The following is an 18,151-nucleotide window of genomic DNA, read 5'->3' as shown; positions in this document are numbered from 1 at the left end:
TTTATTGTTCATAGTTTTGATCTTTTTCTTTTTCTTAAGTAAGTTTCACATTTCATGTAATAATGGTTTGGCCATGATGAAATCCTTTAAATTTTTCTTGTGTGGGAAACTCTTTATCTGCCCTTCAATTTTAAGTGGTAGCTTAGCTGAGTAGAGCAATATTGGCTGTAGGTTCCCATAAATCTCATTAATTCTCTTTCCTGACTTTGAATATGTCTTGCCAATCCCTTCTAGCAAAGTTTCTTCTGAGAAAATCAACTGATAAGTCTTATGAGAACTCCCTTGTGGTAACTAAGTTCTTTTGTCTTGCTGCTTTTAAGATTCTCTTTATCTTTAACCTTTGGCCTTTTCATTGTGTTATGTCTTGAAATGGGCCTCTTTGCATCCACCTTGTTTGTGACTTACTGTGCGTCCTGGACTTGCATGTCTATTTCCTTCACCAAATTAGGGAAGTTGTCTTTCACTATTTTTTCACCAGATTTCCAATTCCTTGCTCTTTCTCTTCTCTTTCTGGCCCCCCTATGATGAGAATGTTGAATCTCTTGAAGTTGTCCCAGAGGCTGCTCACACTACCCTCATTTTTCTGGATTCTCTTTTCTTCTTGTTCTGATTGGTTGTTTTTTGGTTCTTTATGTTCCAAAGCATCGATTTGATTCTCAGCTTCATCCACTCTACTGTTGTTTCCCTGTAAATTGTTCTGTATTTCAGTTAGTGTGTCCTTTGTTTCTGACTGGGTCTCTTACGCTGCAGCATTCCTCACTAAGTTCCTCGAGCATCCTTGTGAATAGTATTTTGAACTCTGCCTCTGATAGACTGTTCATCTCCGTTTCATTTAGCTCTTTTTCTAGAGTTTTGATCTGTTCTTTCATTTGGGCCCTGTTTCTTTGTCTCCTTGTTTTGGCAGCCTCCCTGCAGTTGTTTCTATATATTGGGTGGAGCCTCACTGACTCCATGTCTTGGTGGTGTGGCCTAATGTAGTAGGTGTCCTGTAGGGTCCAGAGGCACAGCCGCCCCTATCACCAAAGCCGGTTACTAGAGGTGCATGCTTTGCATGGACTGAATGAATACACCCTCTCTTATAGGAATCTTGGTTGCTGTTGGCAAGTCAATAGGAGGGATTTACCCAGGCCAGTCAGCTACAAGGACTGGCTGTGACCACTGAAAAGCACCCTTCACCATCCCTGGAGGATTGGCTGTGCAGAGGCAAGGTGGTGGTGCTCTGATATGGTCTGTAACTGTCCACTGGGCGTGCTGGCCTTGGAGTTCCCAAGTAGAGCAAGCCAAGGTCAGTCCCCACCTGTGTTTTGCCCAGCCTGCCTGAGCTATAAAACAATCTGAAAAGGCTAGTACTCATGCTGAGCTTGGAGATTGCCAGCCTGAAGCCAAGATGGGAATCTAATCTGCCTGCTGCTAGGCCTCACTAGAGACAGCTGTTGCTGGTTTGATAAGATTTAGGAACCTAGACTAACCATTTATATAGAAAAGCTGCTTGGGTGGGCCCATAGATTGGGTGGGGCAGAGCCTCTGGGGAACTCCAAGGCAGTTCAAACAGTGTTAACCAGGTTGATGGAATCTCAGATATGGCACCAGCTTGCCAGCTCTGCGGGGGAAGGGTTTAACCAAAGGACAATGGCCTCTGCTCACCCTGATGCCAGACACTTAGTTTCTCCCTGTATACCACTGGTGCCTTTCAAGCTGCCAGCCTGGTGCTAGAGCTCAGAGATAGTTAGTCTGAGTAGGAGTGAGAGTCTCTGTGGCAGTTGTTTAAGAGGAACTGCCTGTGTCTCCAGCAATTTCTTCCACTGACTCAATCCCCGTTGATTTTTGTAGCAGAAGTTGTGGGGGCTTATCTTCCTGGCACTGGAACCCTGAGCTAGGGAACCTGGAGTGGGGTTGGGACTCCATGCTCCTGAGATAGCCCTCCTGAATTTTTATGCACATGGTGGTGGGACCAGCCAGATTGGAACCTGTGCCCCTCTTACCAGTAGGGTGAATGTAGTTTCTTTAATTCTGTAGTCATCGGACTTTCACTCAACTCAATTTTGTGGTGTCAGTCTTCCATTCAGCTCAATTTCTGACATACCTGATTGAAAATTGCTCTATATTCTAGTTGTATTTTTGATGTGGTTGTGTGGAGAGGCTAGCCATGTCTGCCTATACCACTGTCTTTTCCAGAAGTGGGTCCATTTCGGTGTTGATAAATCCCATTAATTCTCTTCAGGAAGAAAGCATAGAATGTATTCCCTGGAAACAGTGGACCTAGGTTCTAGAGGTTTTCCGGAACAAGTAGTTCTTCCCAGATCTGCTCTCATTCTTTGTTTCCAATGTGCAAGGAATTCTAAGCCTGGCTTACAAAAAGCGTGGAGGTGGAAGGAGAGACAGACAGAGAAAGAGGAAGAGAAGAGGAAGAAGGCAGGGGGTTGGAGAAGGGAGGAAAAGCAGCTTCCTCAGAGAGATATATGGGCTTTCCTATTAACCTGAGCCCGAATGTAGCACATGGAGGATCTAATTGGTAGATGCCCACGTAGCTCAATCTCATCAGCCCGTATGAGAAAAAATTCCCCTGACTTCCAAGTCACAGATTTCAGAAGTTCTGAATCTGGTTTTCTGTTACGCATTCTAACTCTCAGAACCAAAAACAGATTCACTGATGAATTTTTTCTGACCATAATATATAAGGGCTATTAAATTTACTACCATATAAAACTCTATGAATTTATGAAACACTGAAAATCGTGTATTAAAAGATCACTTCATTCAAAAAAGTAAAAAATAAAAAGTCTCTTTAATGCCTGCACAGTACGCTTCTAAAAGTTTGTACTACCCTATTCCCTCCCCTCTGGACTGCTCTTAAACATCTGTCAGGATTCAACAGAAACAGTACTTTCTACAGGAGCCTTCTCTCTCCTCACTCTGCCACAGTCCCTTAAGTCTTTCTGACTCACACTCCCATGTCCCTGCCTGTGTCCAAATTATTGTCTACCTCCCGGGCCAGCTTAGGTTGCAAGCTCTATTGGGTGGGACCATTTGTTTTATTTACTGCCTGTCTTCATGTCCCAGTGCAGGACATAGCCCAAGTGCCCCCCAAATATTTGTTGACTAAACTGCGCAAATTCTATGTGTTTAACATGTGAAAAGGAAGTTACTTCACAGCAGTTGTTCACAACTGATGCCGCACAGTGTGGGAACACAGGGCATGGGGGTTATTCAGAGGTCCCTCTCTCTCAGTCCTCAGGTCACCTTCAAGAGGAATTTTTTCCTCCCACCTCTACCCCTGTCACTGCCATGTGACGACCATTTGGTAACTAAAACCATGACCATTCCATTCTTGTTCCATTTCTCTTATGTTCCACTTCTTCCACAGGAATGTGGTGCCTTGTCAATGACAAGTCCCAAGTCTGGCTCAATCATGAATGCATTTTTAAGGTTCCCCAATATAGTTTAGTCAATAAACAGATGTCCATTTCCAAAGTGGAAAACCTGTTATGAGATGAATTATGCCCCTCCCCAAATTCGTCCGTTAGAAGCCTAACCCCCAGGACCTCAGAATAGGACTGTATTTGGAGGTAGGGCCCCTAAAGAGGTGACCATCATGAAGCTGTTAGGCCCTACTCTGATCTGACTGTGTTCTTGTAAGAAGAGGAAATTCGAACAGGCAGCAGGAGACCAGGGGCTCATGCACACCGGGAAAACCATGTGAGGACGCAGCTGGAATGTGGGCATCTATAAGCCAAGGAGAGAGGTCTCCGAAAAAACCAAACTTGCCAACACCTTGATCTTGGACTTTCAGCTTCCAAAACTGAGAAAAAGAAATTTCTGTTGTTGGAGGCACAGAGTTTATATTGTGTTGTTAGTGCAGCCAGAGGAGACTAATACCTTAAGAAAAGTTAAAATCTCTCACCTGTACTCTGGAGCTAAAAAATCTATCCTTGTCATCATTTTTTCATTGTTAACTAAGCATTTATCTCTAAATCTAGACATAAATATAAACATGAAGGAAGAACCTAATAATAATTTATCAATCACCAAATAGTGCAAGATACAATACTGGTTGTTTCATGGAATGTCAGTTTATCCCCCACGTAAGAGCTCAGGAAACTCAGGTCCGCAGAATTTGATTAACCAAACCGTGACCATACAATTAGCAAAGAGGGAGAGACTGCATTTGAATACACGTTTGTCTAAGAGAGCTGAGTGTGGTGGGAACAGTGAAGGCTTTGGAACCGCATGAAGTTTGGCACAGGCTTGTCGCTAAATTTCAAAGTGTGACCTTAGGACAGGTCCCTTGTTTTCCATGAGCCTCAGTTTTATCTGTAAAAACAAGAATAATAATATTTACCTTGCAGGGCTAGTAAAAGGGTTACATGAGATAACAACACACACAGGAACAAGAATGTAGTAGATAAAGCTAAGAAAAGAACTCTGGACCCCAATACTTGCAGAAACTGCCTTATTTATGCAGGGCTTTTTGGTTTTAATATAGAATAAAAAGGCTATATCTGTACTGCTTTATATATGATCATTTCAAAATGAAATCAGCTTATTATTATTTATCAGGTGACCAACCTATTGCTCTGAGCTGGGCCTGTGACCAGGTGGCATCGGGATCTCTGTGTTCACTCTAGACACAGGATGAAGGAGAATTGAGTTAAGACTGGCCTGTTTCAGCAGGTTAGAGCTGTGAACTAAGACTAGTGTGTGTGTGTGAAAATGCAGATTTGATCAAGAAATTTCGGTTTAAATTTGTCTGTTTTTAACTTGTATTTCTTAAAGAAATCACTATTCAATCATGGCTGAAAGTACTGCTTAGCTACAATGATGTCAAAATAAAGAGTTTAATTTAAAAAAAAAGAAGTGTTCCATCCATGTTGTTGCAAAAGGTAGTAGCTCCTTCTTTCTCTCTGCTGCATAGAATTCCATTGTGTATATGTACCACAATTTTTTGATCCATTCATTTACTGATGGGAAGCATTATGCTGAGTGAAATAGGCCAGGTGCTGAAAGACAAATACCATATGATCTCACCTTTAACAGGAAGCTAAACAACAAAACAAACAAGCAAGCAGAAAAAAAAAAACCAAAGACACTGAAATAGAGAACAAGGGACAGTGACCAGAGGAAAGAGGGAAGGGAAGTTAAGGAGAAAAAGGGGGAAGGATTTGGAGGAACAAATAGGAAGGACACAGGAACTAGAACTAAGGGGGGTGGAAATGGGAGGGAGGTGGGGAGCAAGGGGCGGGGGAGGCTGGGATGGGAGAAATAGACAAAAAAACTGTACTTGAAAAATAACTAAATAAAATTAATAATAATAATAAAAAAGAAGTGCTACTCAGGAGCCAGTCACACATTGAGTCAAGGCCACCTCTTCAAACCTGTTTGCCTCATCTGTAAAATGACCATAATAGTAACTACCTCACTATTGGGTTGTAAACAATAAATGCAATTATATATGTATAGTGCTTAGTGATAGTAGCTTTTATATAATATTTGCTATGTGCCAGTCACTGGTCTAACCACTTAATTTGTATTTATTTAATTCAGTATAGACTTCATAACACCTTCATTAAATAGGTACTATTTTATTTAACTATCAAAACATTCTTCTTTATACCACTGTATTTTTTTTGGTATTATACTTAAGCTTGCAGTTTTATTCTACAGGATACACATAGGATGAGTGTTAAGGCGGTCAGTGACACTGGCTGCGAAAGAATTCACAAAGAGAAGAAAGTGTCAATAAAGTTTTCATTCCCTCTCTAAGAAATAGGGCCATGGTGCGAAGAAATACACCAGCATCAAAGGGTGGGGGCTTTGAGCTTTTATTGGGTTACAGTTAGATTAAGAAAGTGTGGGGGGTTGCCGCTGTGTGGCCCCCAGACTGCTGGGCCATTGTAACCCAAGAGTACAGTTTGTTCCATTGTTATCTTCTGCTTGTGGCTATAGGGAGTGGTTAGTTCTGTTCTTGGTTTCCAGTAATTTCCAGTCCTGGGGACATAAGTTCAGAAGAGTAAAGTGGCAGTCATGTTTAACAAGGTCACAGGCCTGCTCTGCAAATGGTGCTACAAGAGGAAACGAGGCTGACTTTACCCTTTCAGTGATGTATGGGAGGGATGCAGGGCTCTGTGCTCTCTGCATGAAGTCAGGGTGTATCACTCTTCCAGCACACTGATGTGCTCACCAACCATGAAGCTCCACTGAGCTTTGGTGTCCAGGGTTTTTTTTTACTGAGGTTGCATTATATAAACATGTTTGACTGTATCATTGGCCATGTGACCGAACTTATTCTGTTTCCCTACCCTCCCCAGAGGTAAGACTGGCTGGAAGTTTCAACCCTCTAATTACGTAGTTGGACTCCCTGGTGATCAATCAGCCTTATCCTAGGTTCTCACCGTGAGTCAGCTCATTTGCATAAAAAGATATCACTCAGGAAATTCCAAGACCATCAGGGGCTCTGTGCTCCTGGGCAAAGACAAATTCTTTATTATAGCACAATTGGGTTTGGAATATTGAATAGTTCAGTAGGCAGACTTTCCAAGTGAGTCACTAATTTTTCTATATGACTGGGGAAATTTGGTGTCTGAATCATCTCACTCCAGGTAGGTATACCTCCATGTGAGCAAACCATTGTCATGTGAACAAAACAAGCCTTTATTTCTGAGCCTCTGTTAGTTGAATCTTCTGTTATATGCATTTGAACCCATTCCTGACTGATATGAGGTCACAGGTCTAGAATTCTGAATACTTACTGAAGATTTGATAACGTATAAAGCTCTGTGAGAGGTGAAACATAGTCATGCCTTCCAGGAATGCACAGCACTAGAAGAGCTCAGGGCACATTGTATCCTTTCTGAAGGCAGAATGGTCTGTCACTTACACCTCTGTAACCTTGAATGAGCTCCCGGACTTGGTATCTCATCCACAAAACAAGGACGATAATGCACTGTTTACTGTGGACTATGGTATAGAGGTTGAGAGTTAATTATTTTATTTTATTTTTTAAATTCAATGTATTGGGATGATGTTGGTCAATAAAACTTTTCATAGTTTTCATGTTTACATTTCTATGATACATGGTCTGTATATTGCATCATGTGCCCGCCACCCAAAATCAAATCATCTTTCATCATTGTATATTTGACCCCTTTTGCCCTTTACTAAACCCCTACTCTCCTTCACCCTCGGGTAACCAACATACTATTGTCTGTGCCTGTGAGTTTCAGTTTCATATTCCACATATGAGTGAAATAATATGGCTCTTACCTGTTTCAGACTGGTTTATTTTGTTTAGCATAATATTCTCGAGGTCTATCCATGTTGTTGCAAACAGCAGCATTTCATTTTTTCTTATGGCTGAGTAGTATTTCATTGGTCTTAGAAAATACTTTATGAATTTGACCCCAAAGGCAAGAAAGGTAAAGGCAAAAATAAATGAATGGGACTATATCAAATTAAAAAGCTTTTAATTTGCACAGCAAAACAACCCATCAACAGAAGGGCAAACCAACTGAATGGGTGTTAATATCCAGAATGCTATATAAAGAACTCATAAAACTCAACACTAAACAAACAATCCAATTAAAAAATGGTCAGAGCATTACAGGTGGGCACAGGTAACCAGATTCTTGGTGACTGGGACAGAGAATTGACCCGAACACCCAGTTTACAGCAGAGAACGTGGGAGCAGGCCAACTGTAAGCAGAGATTGACCTCATGGGCCGGAGGGACTCTATTCTTATAGGGCGGATTCTTCCTGGCTAGTTTTGGCAGGCTTTAACTGTGCATGTACAAGTAGTTGTATTACTTTAAAGCTACTGCACATGTGGTCTCCCATGATTTTCCCTGATTGGTTGCCAGGGAAGGGGGTCCCACAATGTTACTGAATGGACCCCCTTTCTCCTGAGATCCACCTGTACTAGGTTCACTTTGCCCTTTACCAGAGAATTATAGCTCTCCATGTTAGAGATTGGTGAAAAGGAAAGAAATTATTTATTCAAGTTATACAGACTTAAGAGTAATGACTTAATGTCATCATCAAATCCCTTAAAACACCCACAAACACACACAGTCCTTCCTTCCCCCCTTTGCCCAGTCTTGGGTACTGTGTCTCAGGAAAAGAAATAGAAGTCCTTGGTTCAGGCAGCCCCCAGTTCTTCCCAGTAATCCATGCTTAGCTGGCAGACCTCCTTTGATTCCTGGTACCATCATCTGTGTCATCAGGATCTTCAGTTCTTATTCCATAACCACATGGCACCTTTTCATGGCCCACCAGCAAAAGTCTTGTCACCCCTTTCCTTCCTGCAGCATTTCTCCTGCATTCTTTAGAACTGCTGAGAGAGAGAGAGAGAGAGAGAGAGGCCTCTGCATCACTTCTACGTCTTGCTTTTCAGCTTTCTAAGCTGTGTGGCAAAGGGAGGCCCAAAGCATGTGGTGGTTCTCTGCCAAAGCTGCATGGTGATTCATGTCATGGCTGTTGTGCCTGGGTTTAAATCCCAGTGCTAATTTTCCTCTGTAGCCCCATTTCTGACTCCTCTCACAATCGGCTACACTTGCCAGCACTTCTGTATTTTCTAGCTTTTCTGGGCTGCCATAGTAAGTCCAGGCAGGCATGGCCCCCTAGTGGGGAGTCAATCATCTCCAAGCTCTCACGCAGGCTCTGTAACCTGGGGGAATTGACTCCCAGTTATATCCTGGGTATAAGTCATTCCCATCTCTTTGGCCCAAAGTATGGCCACAGCTAGTTAACATATCCATGAAACCAGTTAAAGGTTATAGATATGTTACATGACCATTCTAGAGGTTATCTGCAAAACCGTTGCTATGCAAAACAACTCAGTGGCCCTGCTCCATGTATCCCATCCCCCAGCTCAGACTTGTGGGGGTGAGGACATCCCATATTTTTAATATTTCCTGGACACCCTGAGTTCTGGACTCCATTACAAATCCTTCTTTTGGGGGCTCCCTGGCTGCACTCTCTTACATGAGGACCTGAACAGACACTTCTTCCAAGAACACATACCTATAATCACACATGTATGAAAAGATACTAAATTTTACTAGCTATTGGGAAAATATAAAACAAAACTGCAAGGAGATACCACCTCATACTTGTTAGAATGACTATTACCACAAGACAAGTAATAATAAGCATTGGAGAGGTTGAAAAAGGAACCCTTGTTCATTGCTGGTGGGAATGTAAATTGGTATAACCACTATGGAAAACAGCATGGAGGTTCCTCAAAAAATTAAGAATAGTTACCATATAACCCAGCAATCATTCTTCTGGGTATCTGCCCCCCAAATTTGAACCTCAAATTTATCTGTAAAGACATATGCAGCTCTATGCATTATTCACGGTGACCAAGACATAGAAACAGCTCACGTGTCCATCAGTAGGTAACTGGATAAAGAAGATTGTGTGGTACATATATCCAATGTATTTTTTTTTAGTCTTCCTTTTAAGTCATGTTAAAAGGAAACCATGGTGTACAGAAAATTTCACCATTTAGTTCCAATTTTCCCACTTCTCTAAGATGAGCAGCTGGGGTAGGCAGACATGGCTCACCTCTTCCCACAACCACATCAAAATTACAACTAGAATATAGAGCAATTTTCAATCAGATATGTCAGAAATTGAGCTGAATGGAAGACTGACACCACAAAATTGAGTTGAGTGAAAGTCCGATGACTACAGAATTAAAGAAACTACATTCACCCTACTGGTAGGAGGGGCACTGATGCCAATCTGGCTGGTCCCACCACCATGTGCATAAAAATTCAGGAGGGCTATCTCGGGAGCATGGAGTCCCAACCCCACTCCAGGTCCCCCAGCTTAGGGTTCCAGTGCCAGGAAGATAAGCCCCCACAACATCTGTCACAAAAATCAATGGGGATTGAGTCAGTGGAAGAAATTGCTGGAGACACAGGCAGTTCCTCTTAAACAACTGCCACAGAGACTCTCACTCCTACTCAGACTAACTACCTCTGAGCTCTAGCACCAGGTTGGCAGCTTGAAAGGCACCAGTGGTAGACAGGGAGAAACTGGCATCAGGGTGTCTGGCATCAGGGTGAGCAGAGGCCATTGTCCTTTGGCTAAACCCTTTCCCCACAGAGCTGGCAAGCTGGTGCCATATCTGAGATTCCATCAACCTGGTTAACACTGTTTGAACTGCCTTGGAGTTCCCCAGAGGCTTTGCCCTACCCAATCTATGGGCCCACCCAAGCAGCTTTTCTATATAAATGGTTAGTCTAGGTTCCTAAATCTTATCAAACTAGCAACAGCTGTCTCTAGTGAGGCCTAGCAGCAGGCAGATTAGATTCCCATCTTGGCTTCAGGCTGGGGGGGAATCTCCAAGCCCAGCATGAGTATCTGCCTTCTCAGATTGTTTTATAGCTCAGGCAGGGTGCCCTGGGCAAAACATAGGTGGGGACTGACCTTGGCTTGCTCTACCTGGGAAACCCCAAGGCCAGCACACCCAGTGGACAGTTACAGACCATATCAGAGCACCACCACCTTGCCTCTGCACAGCTGACTCTCCAGGGATGGTGAAGGGTGCTTTTCAGTGGTCACAGCCAGTCCTTGTAGCTGACTGGCCTGGGTAAATCCCTCCTACTGACCTGCCAACAGCAACCAAGATTCCTATAAGAAAGAGTGTATTCAGTCCATGCAAAGCATGCACCTCTAGTAACCAGCTTGGGTGATAGAGGTGGCTGTGCCTCTGGACCCTACAGGACACCTACTACCTTAGGCCACACTACCAAGACATGGAGTCAGTGAGGCTCCACCCAATATATAGAAACAACCGCAGGGAGGCTGCCAAAACAAGGAGACAAAGAAACAGGGCCCAAAGGAAAGAACAGATCAAAACTCTAGAAAAAGAGCTAAATGAAACGGAGATAAACAGTCTATCAGAGGCAGAGTTCAAAATACTATTCAGAAGGATGCTCGAGGAACTTAGTGAGGAATGCTGCAGCGTAAGAGACCCAGTCAGAAACAAAGGACACACTAACTGAAATACAGAACAATTTATAGGGAAACAACAGTAGAGTGGATGAAGCTGAGAATCAAATCGATGCTTTGGAACATAAAGAACCAAAAAACAACCAATCAGAACAAGAGGAAAAGAGAATCCAGAAAAATGAGGGTAGTGTGAGCAGCCTCTGGGACAACTTCAAGAGATGCAACATTCTCATCATAGGGGGGCCAGAAAGAGAAGAGAAAGAGCAGGGAATGGGAAATCTGGTGAAAAAATAGTGAAAGACAACTTCCCTAATTTGGTGAAGGAAATAGACATGCAAGTCCAGGAAGCACAGAAAATCCCAGTCATGATGGATGCAAAGAGGCCCACTCCAAGACACATCATTTTAAGAGATCAAAGGTTAAAGATAAAAAGAGAATCTTGAAAACAGCAAGAGAAAAGAAGTTACCAGATGGTCGCCAGATGGGAGGTGAGTGTGGGGGAATGTGGGAAGAGGTGAGGGGATTAAGAAGTACATATAGGTAGTTACAGAATAGCCATGGGATGGAAAGTACAAGATAGGAAGTGGAGTAGCCAAATAACTTATACACGTAAACACGAGTAATGGTGGAGGGATTGTCTGAGTGAGGTGGGGGCACTGGGTTAGGGGGATACAGGGGGAAATATTAAGACAAATGTAATAGCATAATTGATCAAATTTAATTAAAGAATGATTTTCCCACTTCTTTTAATTGAAACCCATCTCATGTTTATCTGAAGTTCATTCAACAAGTACAAGCACATACTTTGGCTGAGTGCTGGAGATGTCTAGAGAGAAAGACACAGCTCTCCTCGAACACACTCAGAGGTTCTGTGATAATAACAACAATGTGATCAGCGTATCCCCACTCCAGTTTTCGCAGCTGAGTGGGAAGACAAGTGAAGAAAGTGGGAGGGGAAGGGTGGTCAGGTGAGCAGATGCTGTAAGACAAAGGCATGAGGCTGGGAAAGAGGGGTCAGTTTTAACCAACAGGGTTTCCTAACATGTAAAAAGAGTGGCTACAACAAAGACAAGGGGCATAGACGGCCTTCTCTGCAACGCCCTGGAGTTTAAATATGTTAAGAACTTAAAAAATAAAGATGTCTGAACAGCACCAGACCTATGTTTTAGAATATTTACTTGGAGGACTGCGGAAATCGACTTGGTTTAAGAAATTGGGGGTGCCAAGAAGTAACTCAGAAGGCTAACCGCTGCTGCCGTCCCCACAGGACAATGCACGAGTCTGGGTGAAGATGGCAGCAGTGGAAACTCGGAAGAAAGAGGAGTCGGGGCACTAACTATGCCTTAGATTGGATGAAGACAAACAAAGTAAAACAACAACAAAAAACTGTCTCACATTTTCCTCTTCCTCACGTGTATTTTATGTTAATGATCCAAAGTAATTAGTTAGAAGTAATGTTTACTGTGCCTCCTGAATTTACTGACACTAATCATAGGCACAGAAAAGTCAAAGCTTTCCTGTTTTTCCTTATGCTCATCGGAGCGCTTTGTCACACTGACCGCTCCTGCCTTCTTGGAACTACTTTCCCCACGTGGGCGGAGCCCCTTTGCTTTCCCAACATGTTCCCCTGTCACTCTCTTTTGTTAATTCTTTCCTGATAAAGAAATTGTTCATTTTCTTTCACGTTCTGCACGTGTTGCTGTAGGGATCGGGTTTGGTTCATTTCGTAGTATTTTTTTGTCCTCTGCTGTTCTCTTCCGATAGCATGCCTCAATGTACTCTTCACATTACAATTTTAGTTATTGTGATAGAAGGTAAATCTCTTGTCTTAAATTCTCAATGTTTCTTCAAGACCCATTTTCAAAGCAACATTGAGGACCTGCTTCGGTGGCTTACTGAAAGCCTGTATCTCTCTCAGGCTGCCTCCCCAAACACGCCTTCCCCTGTAAGCTGCAAAGAAGTATGCAAAACCCACCTCCCCAACTGTTTAGATTTCTCTGTTCATATAACAAAGGCCAACAACATGAAAAAAGAATAAAGGAAAGAGAGAGGGCTACCCTAGCCAGGGCTAGGTCAGCGAAGTACCCCTGGCTGAATGTGTCTGGGCACACAGCTGCCGCTAAAGTTCCTGGAGGACGAGGACTTCTGTGTCACAGTTAATTTCCCGCCCCCCCTCCCAAGCAAGTATGATTCAGTGAATAAGCATCCCATTGAGCCAACAAGTCACCAGCCTGACAGTAACCTGGAAGTTCTGGGCAAGTGAGGGAATTCTTGCAGAGTGCTCTCAAGATGACACACGACTGATACTGATTTAAAATAGAAGTCTCAACAAACTCCTAAAGTCCCAGTCATGAAAAAAAAAGATTCAGGAATGTGTGGTCAGGACACAGTTCACTTGTCATCTCCAGACTCTGTAAAAGTCTGTCAAAAACACGACAAAGTAAAAAATAGGGGTGTTAATTAATTCAGCTCTCCCCAGCCCCACTACAAATGCTGAGATTAGAATTCCTACAAAACCTTAGATCGCTCAAAAGAGCAATGTCCCTAAAATTTTACTTTGTTTCCTTGGGGTGGGGGGTCTGGGGAGCAAGGGAGCAGAAGATCTGGGGGCAAGCTCCCCAGCGTCTCCTCTGCCCTCGTTTTATGGAGGTGGTCTTGGGGGACTGAGGGGAAACCTTTTATTTTATTTTGTTTTTCAATCACTGTTTACGTTCAACATTATCTTGTGTTAGTTTCAGGTTGTACAACGTAGTCGTTAGACAATCATATACTTTACAAAGTGCCCCCTCCCCCCCCCCGATATTTCCAGTACCCACCTGGCACCATACAATATTATTGATGGAGGGAAAGCTTTTTAAGAAATAACCTCTCTGCTTTTCCTGTCGGCCCACCGCCAGCAACGAAGCCAGAGGTTGCTCTGAGTCAGGAAGGCAAAGATCGCGTAGCTCGGCGCCCGGGGTGCGTTCAGTCCAGGTGACAGAGTCCTGGGTGCCCCAGGGTTGGCTTGACAGTTTCATCCCCGCCCACTTGCAGGAGAGCGCTGGGCCGGATTGCAAGCGCACCAGGAACATAAAAGCCACTGCGGCGGCGGGGACTCCGGAACAGCGGCCGCACCATGCACGTGAACGGCAAAGTGGCGCTGGTGACCGGCGCGGCTCAGGGCATCGGCAGAGCGTTTGCAGAGGCGCTGCTGCACAAGGGTGCCAAGGTAAGAGCGGCGCGGGCCGCAGAAACTTCTCTGCTCACCCCGAGACTCACCCGCCACCCCCTCCAAGCCACGGGACTCCCGGGGAGATACGGAGGTTGCACCCCAGGTGTCCACCTTGTCACTTTCAAAAGCTGTTGAGGCTGATGCTGTCGTGAGAAGCAGACCTTGAAAGCGGCTAGGAGAAAATCTGACCTTTAATTGCAGAAAGTCAGATCCAAAAGAGGAGCGTCCTGCTGCTAACTTACTGTTTGTGTGTCTGTTTAACGAGCTGCGCAGGACCTGGACTCCTTCCTCTCCTCTGTCCATAGGTAGCGCTGGTAGATTGGAATCGTGAAACAGGTATGAAGTGTAAAGCTGCTCTGGATGCGCAGTTTGAACCTCAGAAGACTCTCTTCATCCACTGCGATGTGGCCGACCGGGAACAACTGAGAGGTAAGAGAAGATCCACCCATCAATGCGCAACACGCCTTGAACTAGCAATAACCTGAAAGCGGCCCGGGCCAGAGTGCGAGCCTGGAGTAAGCAGGCAGCTGGGCCTCCTGGAGAGAGGCAAGAGATAGCTCGGAGGGCTGTGTTCCTGCAGCCATCCATCCCAATAGCCATAAAAACAGAGAGGAGGGCTGGGGGATGGGGAAACCCAAGTCAGCTTGAGAAATCCTTTTATTTTAGTCATTTGGCAGCGCATAATGTAATCAAAATTCCTTCGTGAATTCAAAGACAGTGCTGCTAACAGTAGTTATTAAATGATTAAAACTGCAGATGGAACTTGGAAAGTTAAAGGTAGACTAAGGGACTGTGACAAACAACTTTCCCCAGAAAACTGGAAGACACAGAGTCCAATGACAATTAAATGTGGCAGGTTTCTCTTTAAAATGTACTGGAGTGCAAGCTCAAGGGTTATCATCACAGACATGCTAGGTACTGTTAAGTACATGTTCTCTTTGGTTTTTCCCCCTCTGAGCTGGTACTTTAAAAGTAATCATGGCTGTGCTACAGAAGTAGATTGGCAGAAGAAAAGTTTCTATCAGACTTTCCTCAATGCTTTCCTGTTTCCATCCACTCACTTAATATAGAACAATCTACTTGTGAAGTATCAGGGACACTATTGGCATATAAACAAACTCGGTCATATAGAAGCCAAATAGACGTGCGTGAAAAAAATTTTTTTCTGGGAAAAGAAGAGAAAATTAAAATAATTTGTATCCGACGAAGTTTTATTGAAAGACTGAGTAAATTGTTGGGCACGTTTTTTTTATCGAGGGAGCAAAATCTTCTGTAAAAGTCACTCTGATACTTCCGTTCTTAAAGGAACACTGAAGTGTGACTTTCTTTGAAAATGTTGGGATATTCTGTAGGAGAACAAAAATAGAGCAGCATGTTAGAAGGGAGTGTTCCCCTACACTCAAGGGAAATTGCTTTAAAGGAAGATGTGTAATTAAAATCTGAAAATGCTACTAAAGATTTATAACATGGATTACAAGCATGAGTAGAAGAGATCTATAAACACTGTGCTGGTGGAACATATTTTGCCAGAGGATAAAGTTTTGTGGATTGCACATGATATTTTGGATGAAGAATAGAGACACGCCAAATCTCAGCATCCATGTGGATGGAATAAGGAACAGGATAGGCCATCTGTAAGCTATTTCTGTCTGAATTTATGTAGTTTCACATGTGACATTTAACCTTAATTGTTTTGCTTTTGTGTATTTAAAGTTAGTACCTTGGCTGTAAACACATTCCTTAAGGATAAATGGCTGTGGAGGAGGAAACTCAGACACATAATAAGTGACCAGGAGGCGTGTGGTCACGAGAAATTCACATGCCGTCTGGACATCAGCACTTAGTTGCAGTTCAGGAAAACACGGCATTGCCTCTTCCAGTTTCAGGATTAAGTACTGCCTACAACTGTTGAAACAGTTTAGACATGTGGCCAAAGGAGACTCCACTGAAATCATAAAAATACAGAGATGAAAATGTTTGGAGGGGAACAAGACATAACTCATTTTATATGTGAAGACATGCATCATGGGGGTGGGGGGAAGGTAGGTAAATGATGACGAGTACCACAGCATCGAAATGCCACCAAGATTTTAAGTTGCTCAAGCCCAAAATCCAGTGTTATGTCAGAAAGAAGATGGGGTGTTATACATTGGTGAGGGTAGAATATAAGCAATGCAGTGGAAATTAAAACAAGAAAATTAGCCCTGGCTGGTGTAGCTCAGTGGATTGAGCACTGGCCTGAGAACCAAAAGATCGAGGTTTGATTCCCAGTCAAGGCACATGCCTGGGTTGCAGGCCGGTTCCTAGCAGGGGCCAGTTTCCAGCAGGGAACATATGAGAGGCAATCATACATTGATATTTCTCTCCCTCTCTCCTTCTCTTCCCTTCTAAAAATAAATAAATTAAAAAAAATTTTTTAAAGGAAAATAAACTTAAAAAAAAGAAAATTAAAGGGAAGTTCTGTGAAGTTCTGAAGGGACCATTCTTAAGATGGAATGCAAAAAAATGCGTTTTTGAAGGTTTTTCTCCTACCAGAGGACATTTTCTAGTATAAATTTGACATCTTAATAAGCACTTAGAAGTTCCATGAAAAAGTAAAGTTTTTATTTAGTCGTTTTCCACTCCAGTATGATAAAGGGCACAGTAAAGAGCACATATTAAAATATCTTGGCCCAATTTTTTGACAGTTAACTTGTATAATGATTTATCTATTTGGGAACTGATTATGCCCTCCTCAATATGTCTGGTGGTTATTAGTAATTCCGTGCTTTCATTTGAATCAAAATAAAGTGTGGGGATGTACTTTCTCCAAGGAACTCACATGTTGGCCCCAAAACCTTAGAGCACAGAGTGTCATTTACAAGAGCAGCCATAATTAGTATCTATGGTCCCAAGTAATGGAAGGAAAACCAGTGTTAAAGGGCCTGGGGAAATGGTTTAAATCAAGAGAACTATGTAAAAGTCAACTCTGAGGACGAATGTGTTTCTCCATACAAAGGGAGTAAAATCTAGCATGAACTGGCTTAGAAGGGTTTGCAAGAACTGGATTTGTAGCTGGACAATGGAATGAGTGACCTTCAGGCCTCAGAAGCTGTGCACCCTTTACCTTGGTCGAACATAGTTTTTACACGAAGTAGTAATAGCAGCGTGAGAAAGAAGAGAATGAAATAGTACATATTGAAGTTACAGTAATCAAATAAATCAAATAAAATGAAAAGTTGATTTTACTCACTAGGATCTTAAAACTCCTTGAAATTAGGAGAATGGATTTGAGTACACAAGAAGATGTGTTTAACATTATGGTATATTAAGATAATATGACTTATTAAAAAAGGATACTCATCATAGTCTAAGCCCCACAGTCCCAGTAACTAATTTCTTAGGGACAAAGAGACGTGGGCTGCTCACCTGACTTCTTTTCTTTTTTTAAAGATTTTATTTATTTATTTTTAGAAAGAGAGGGAAGGAGAGAGAAAGAGAGGGAGAGAAGCATCGATCAGTTGCCTTTTGCACACCACCAAGCAGGGACCCAGCCCGCAACCCAGGCTTGTGCCCTGACTGGGATCAAACCTGCAAGCTTTTGGTCCGCAGGCCAGCGCTCAATCCACTGAGCCACACCAACCAGGGCCCCACCTGACTTCTAAGAGCTCTTAGAGTAGGAGGCTCAGTTCTCTAAAATTTATACCACTAAGTTACTGCTAAGCAAGCTTCAGTCTGCATGCAAATCATCTATGGATGTTATTAAAGTTAAGATTTTTGCTTCAGTAACTGGTCTGTGGTGGTCACAGATTCTACCTTTCTAACAAGTTCCCGGGTAATGCCGATGGATGGTGCTGGCTCGCAAACCACACTTGGAGGAACAAGGCATTAAGTCGCTGTCCAAGAGTGTAATTTTCACACCAGGGTAGATAAATAAAAATTCATTTCACGGCATAGGATATGATAAAATGTATATGTGGAAAGTAAGAACATACCTATAATGT

The 18,151-nt window shown here is 43.0% G+C and overlaps 1 protein-coding gene across 1 annotated transcript in view; it reads left to right on the top strand.

Annotated features, from left to right (window-relative positions):
• The first annotated feature begins 13,920 nt into the window (after nt 1-13,920).
• HPGD (15-hydroxyprostaglandin dehydrogenase) overlaps nt 13,921-18,151 on the top strand; it is a 33,514-nt gene continuing 29,283 nt past the window's right edge. Inside the window, exons 1-2 of the mRNA XM_037143775.2 lie at nt 13,921-14,165; nt 14,474-14,597. Coding sequence (XP_036999670.1) covers nt 14,073-14,165; nt 14,474-14,597 — 217 coding nt within the window. The 5' untranslated portion in view covers nt 13,921-14,072. The remainder of the gene's footprint in view (nt 14,166-14,473; nt 14,598-18,151) is intronic.

This window comes from Artibeus jamaicensis, unplaced genomic scaffold, assembly GCF_021234435.1.
Source record: "Artibeus jamaicensis isolate MK-2021 breed Jamaican fruit bat unplaced genomic scaffold, CSHL_Jam_final scaffold_537, whole genome shotgun sequence".
Lineage (NCBI taxonomy): Eukaryota > Metazoa > Chordata > Mammalia > Chiroptera > Phyllostomidae > Artibeus > Artibeus jamaicensis.
The sequence above is the reverse complement of the archived record's forward strand: the minus strand, read 5'-3'. Positions and strand labels throughout refer to the sequence as shown.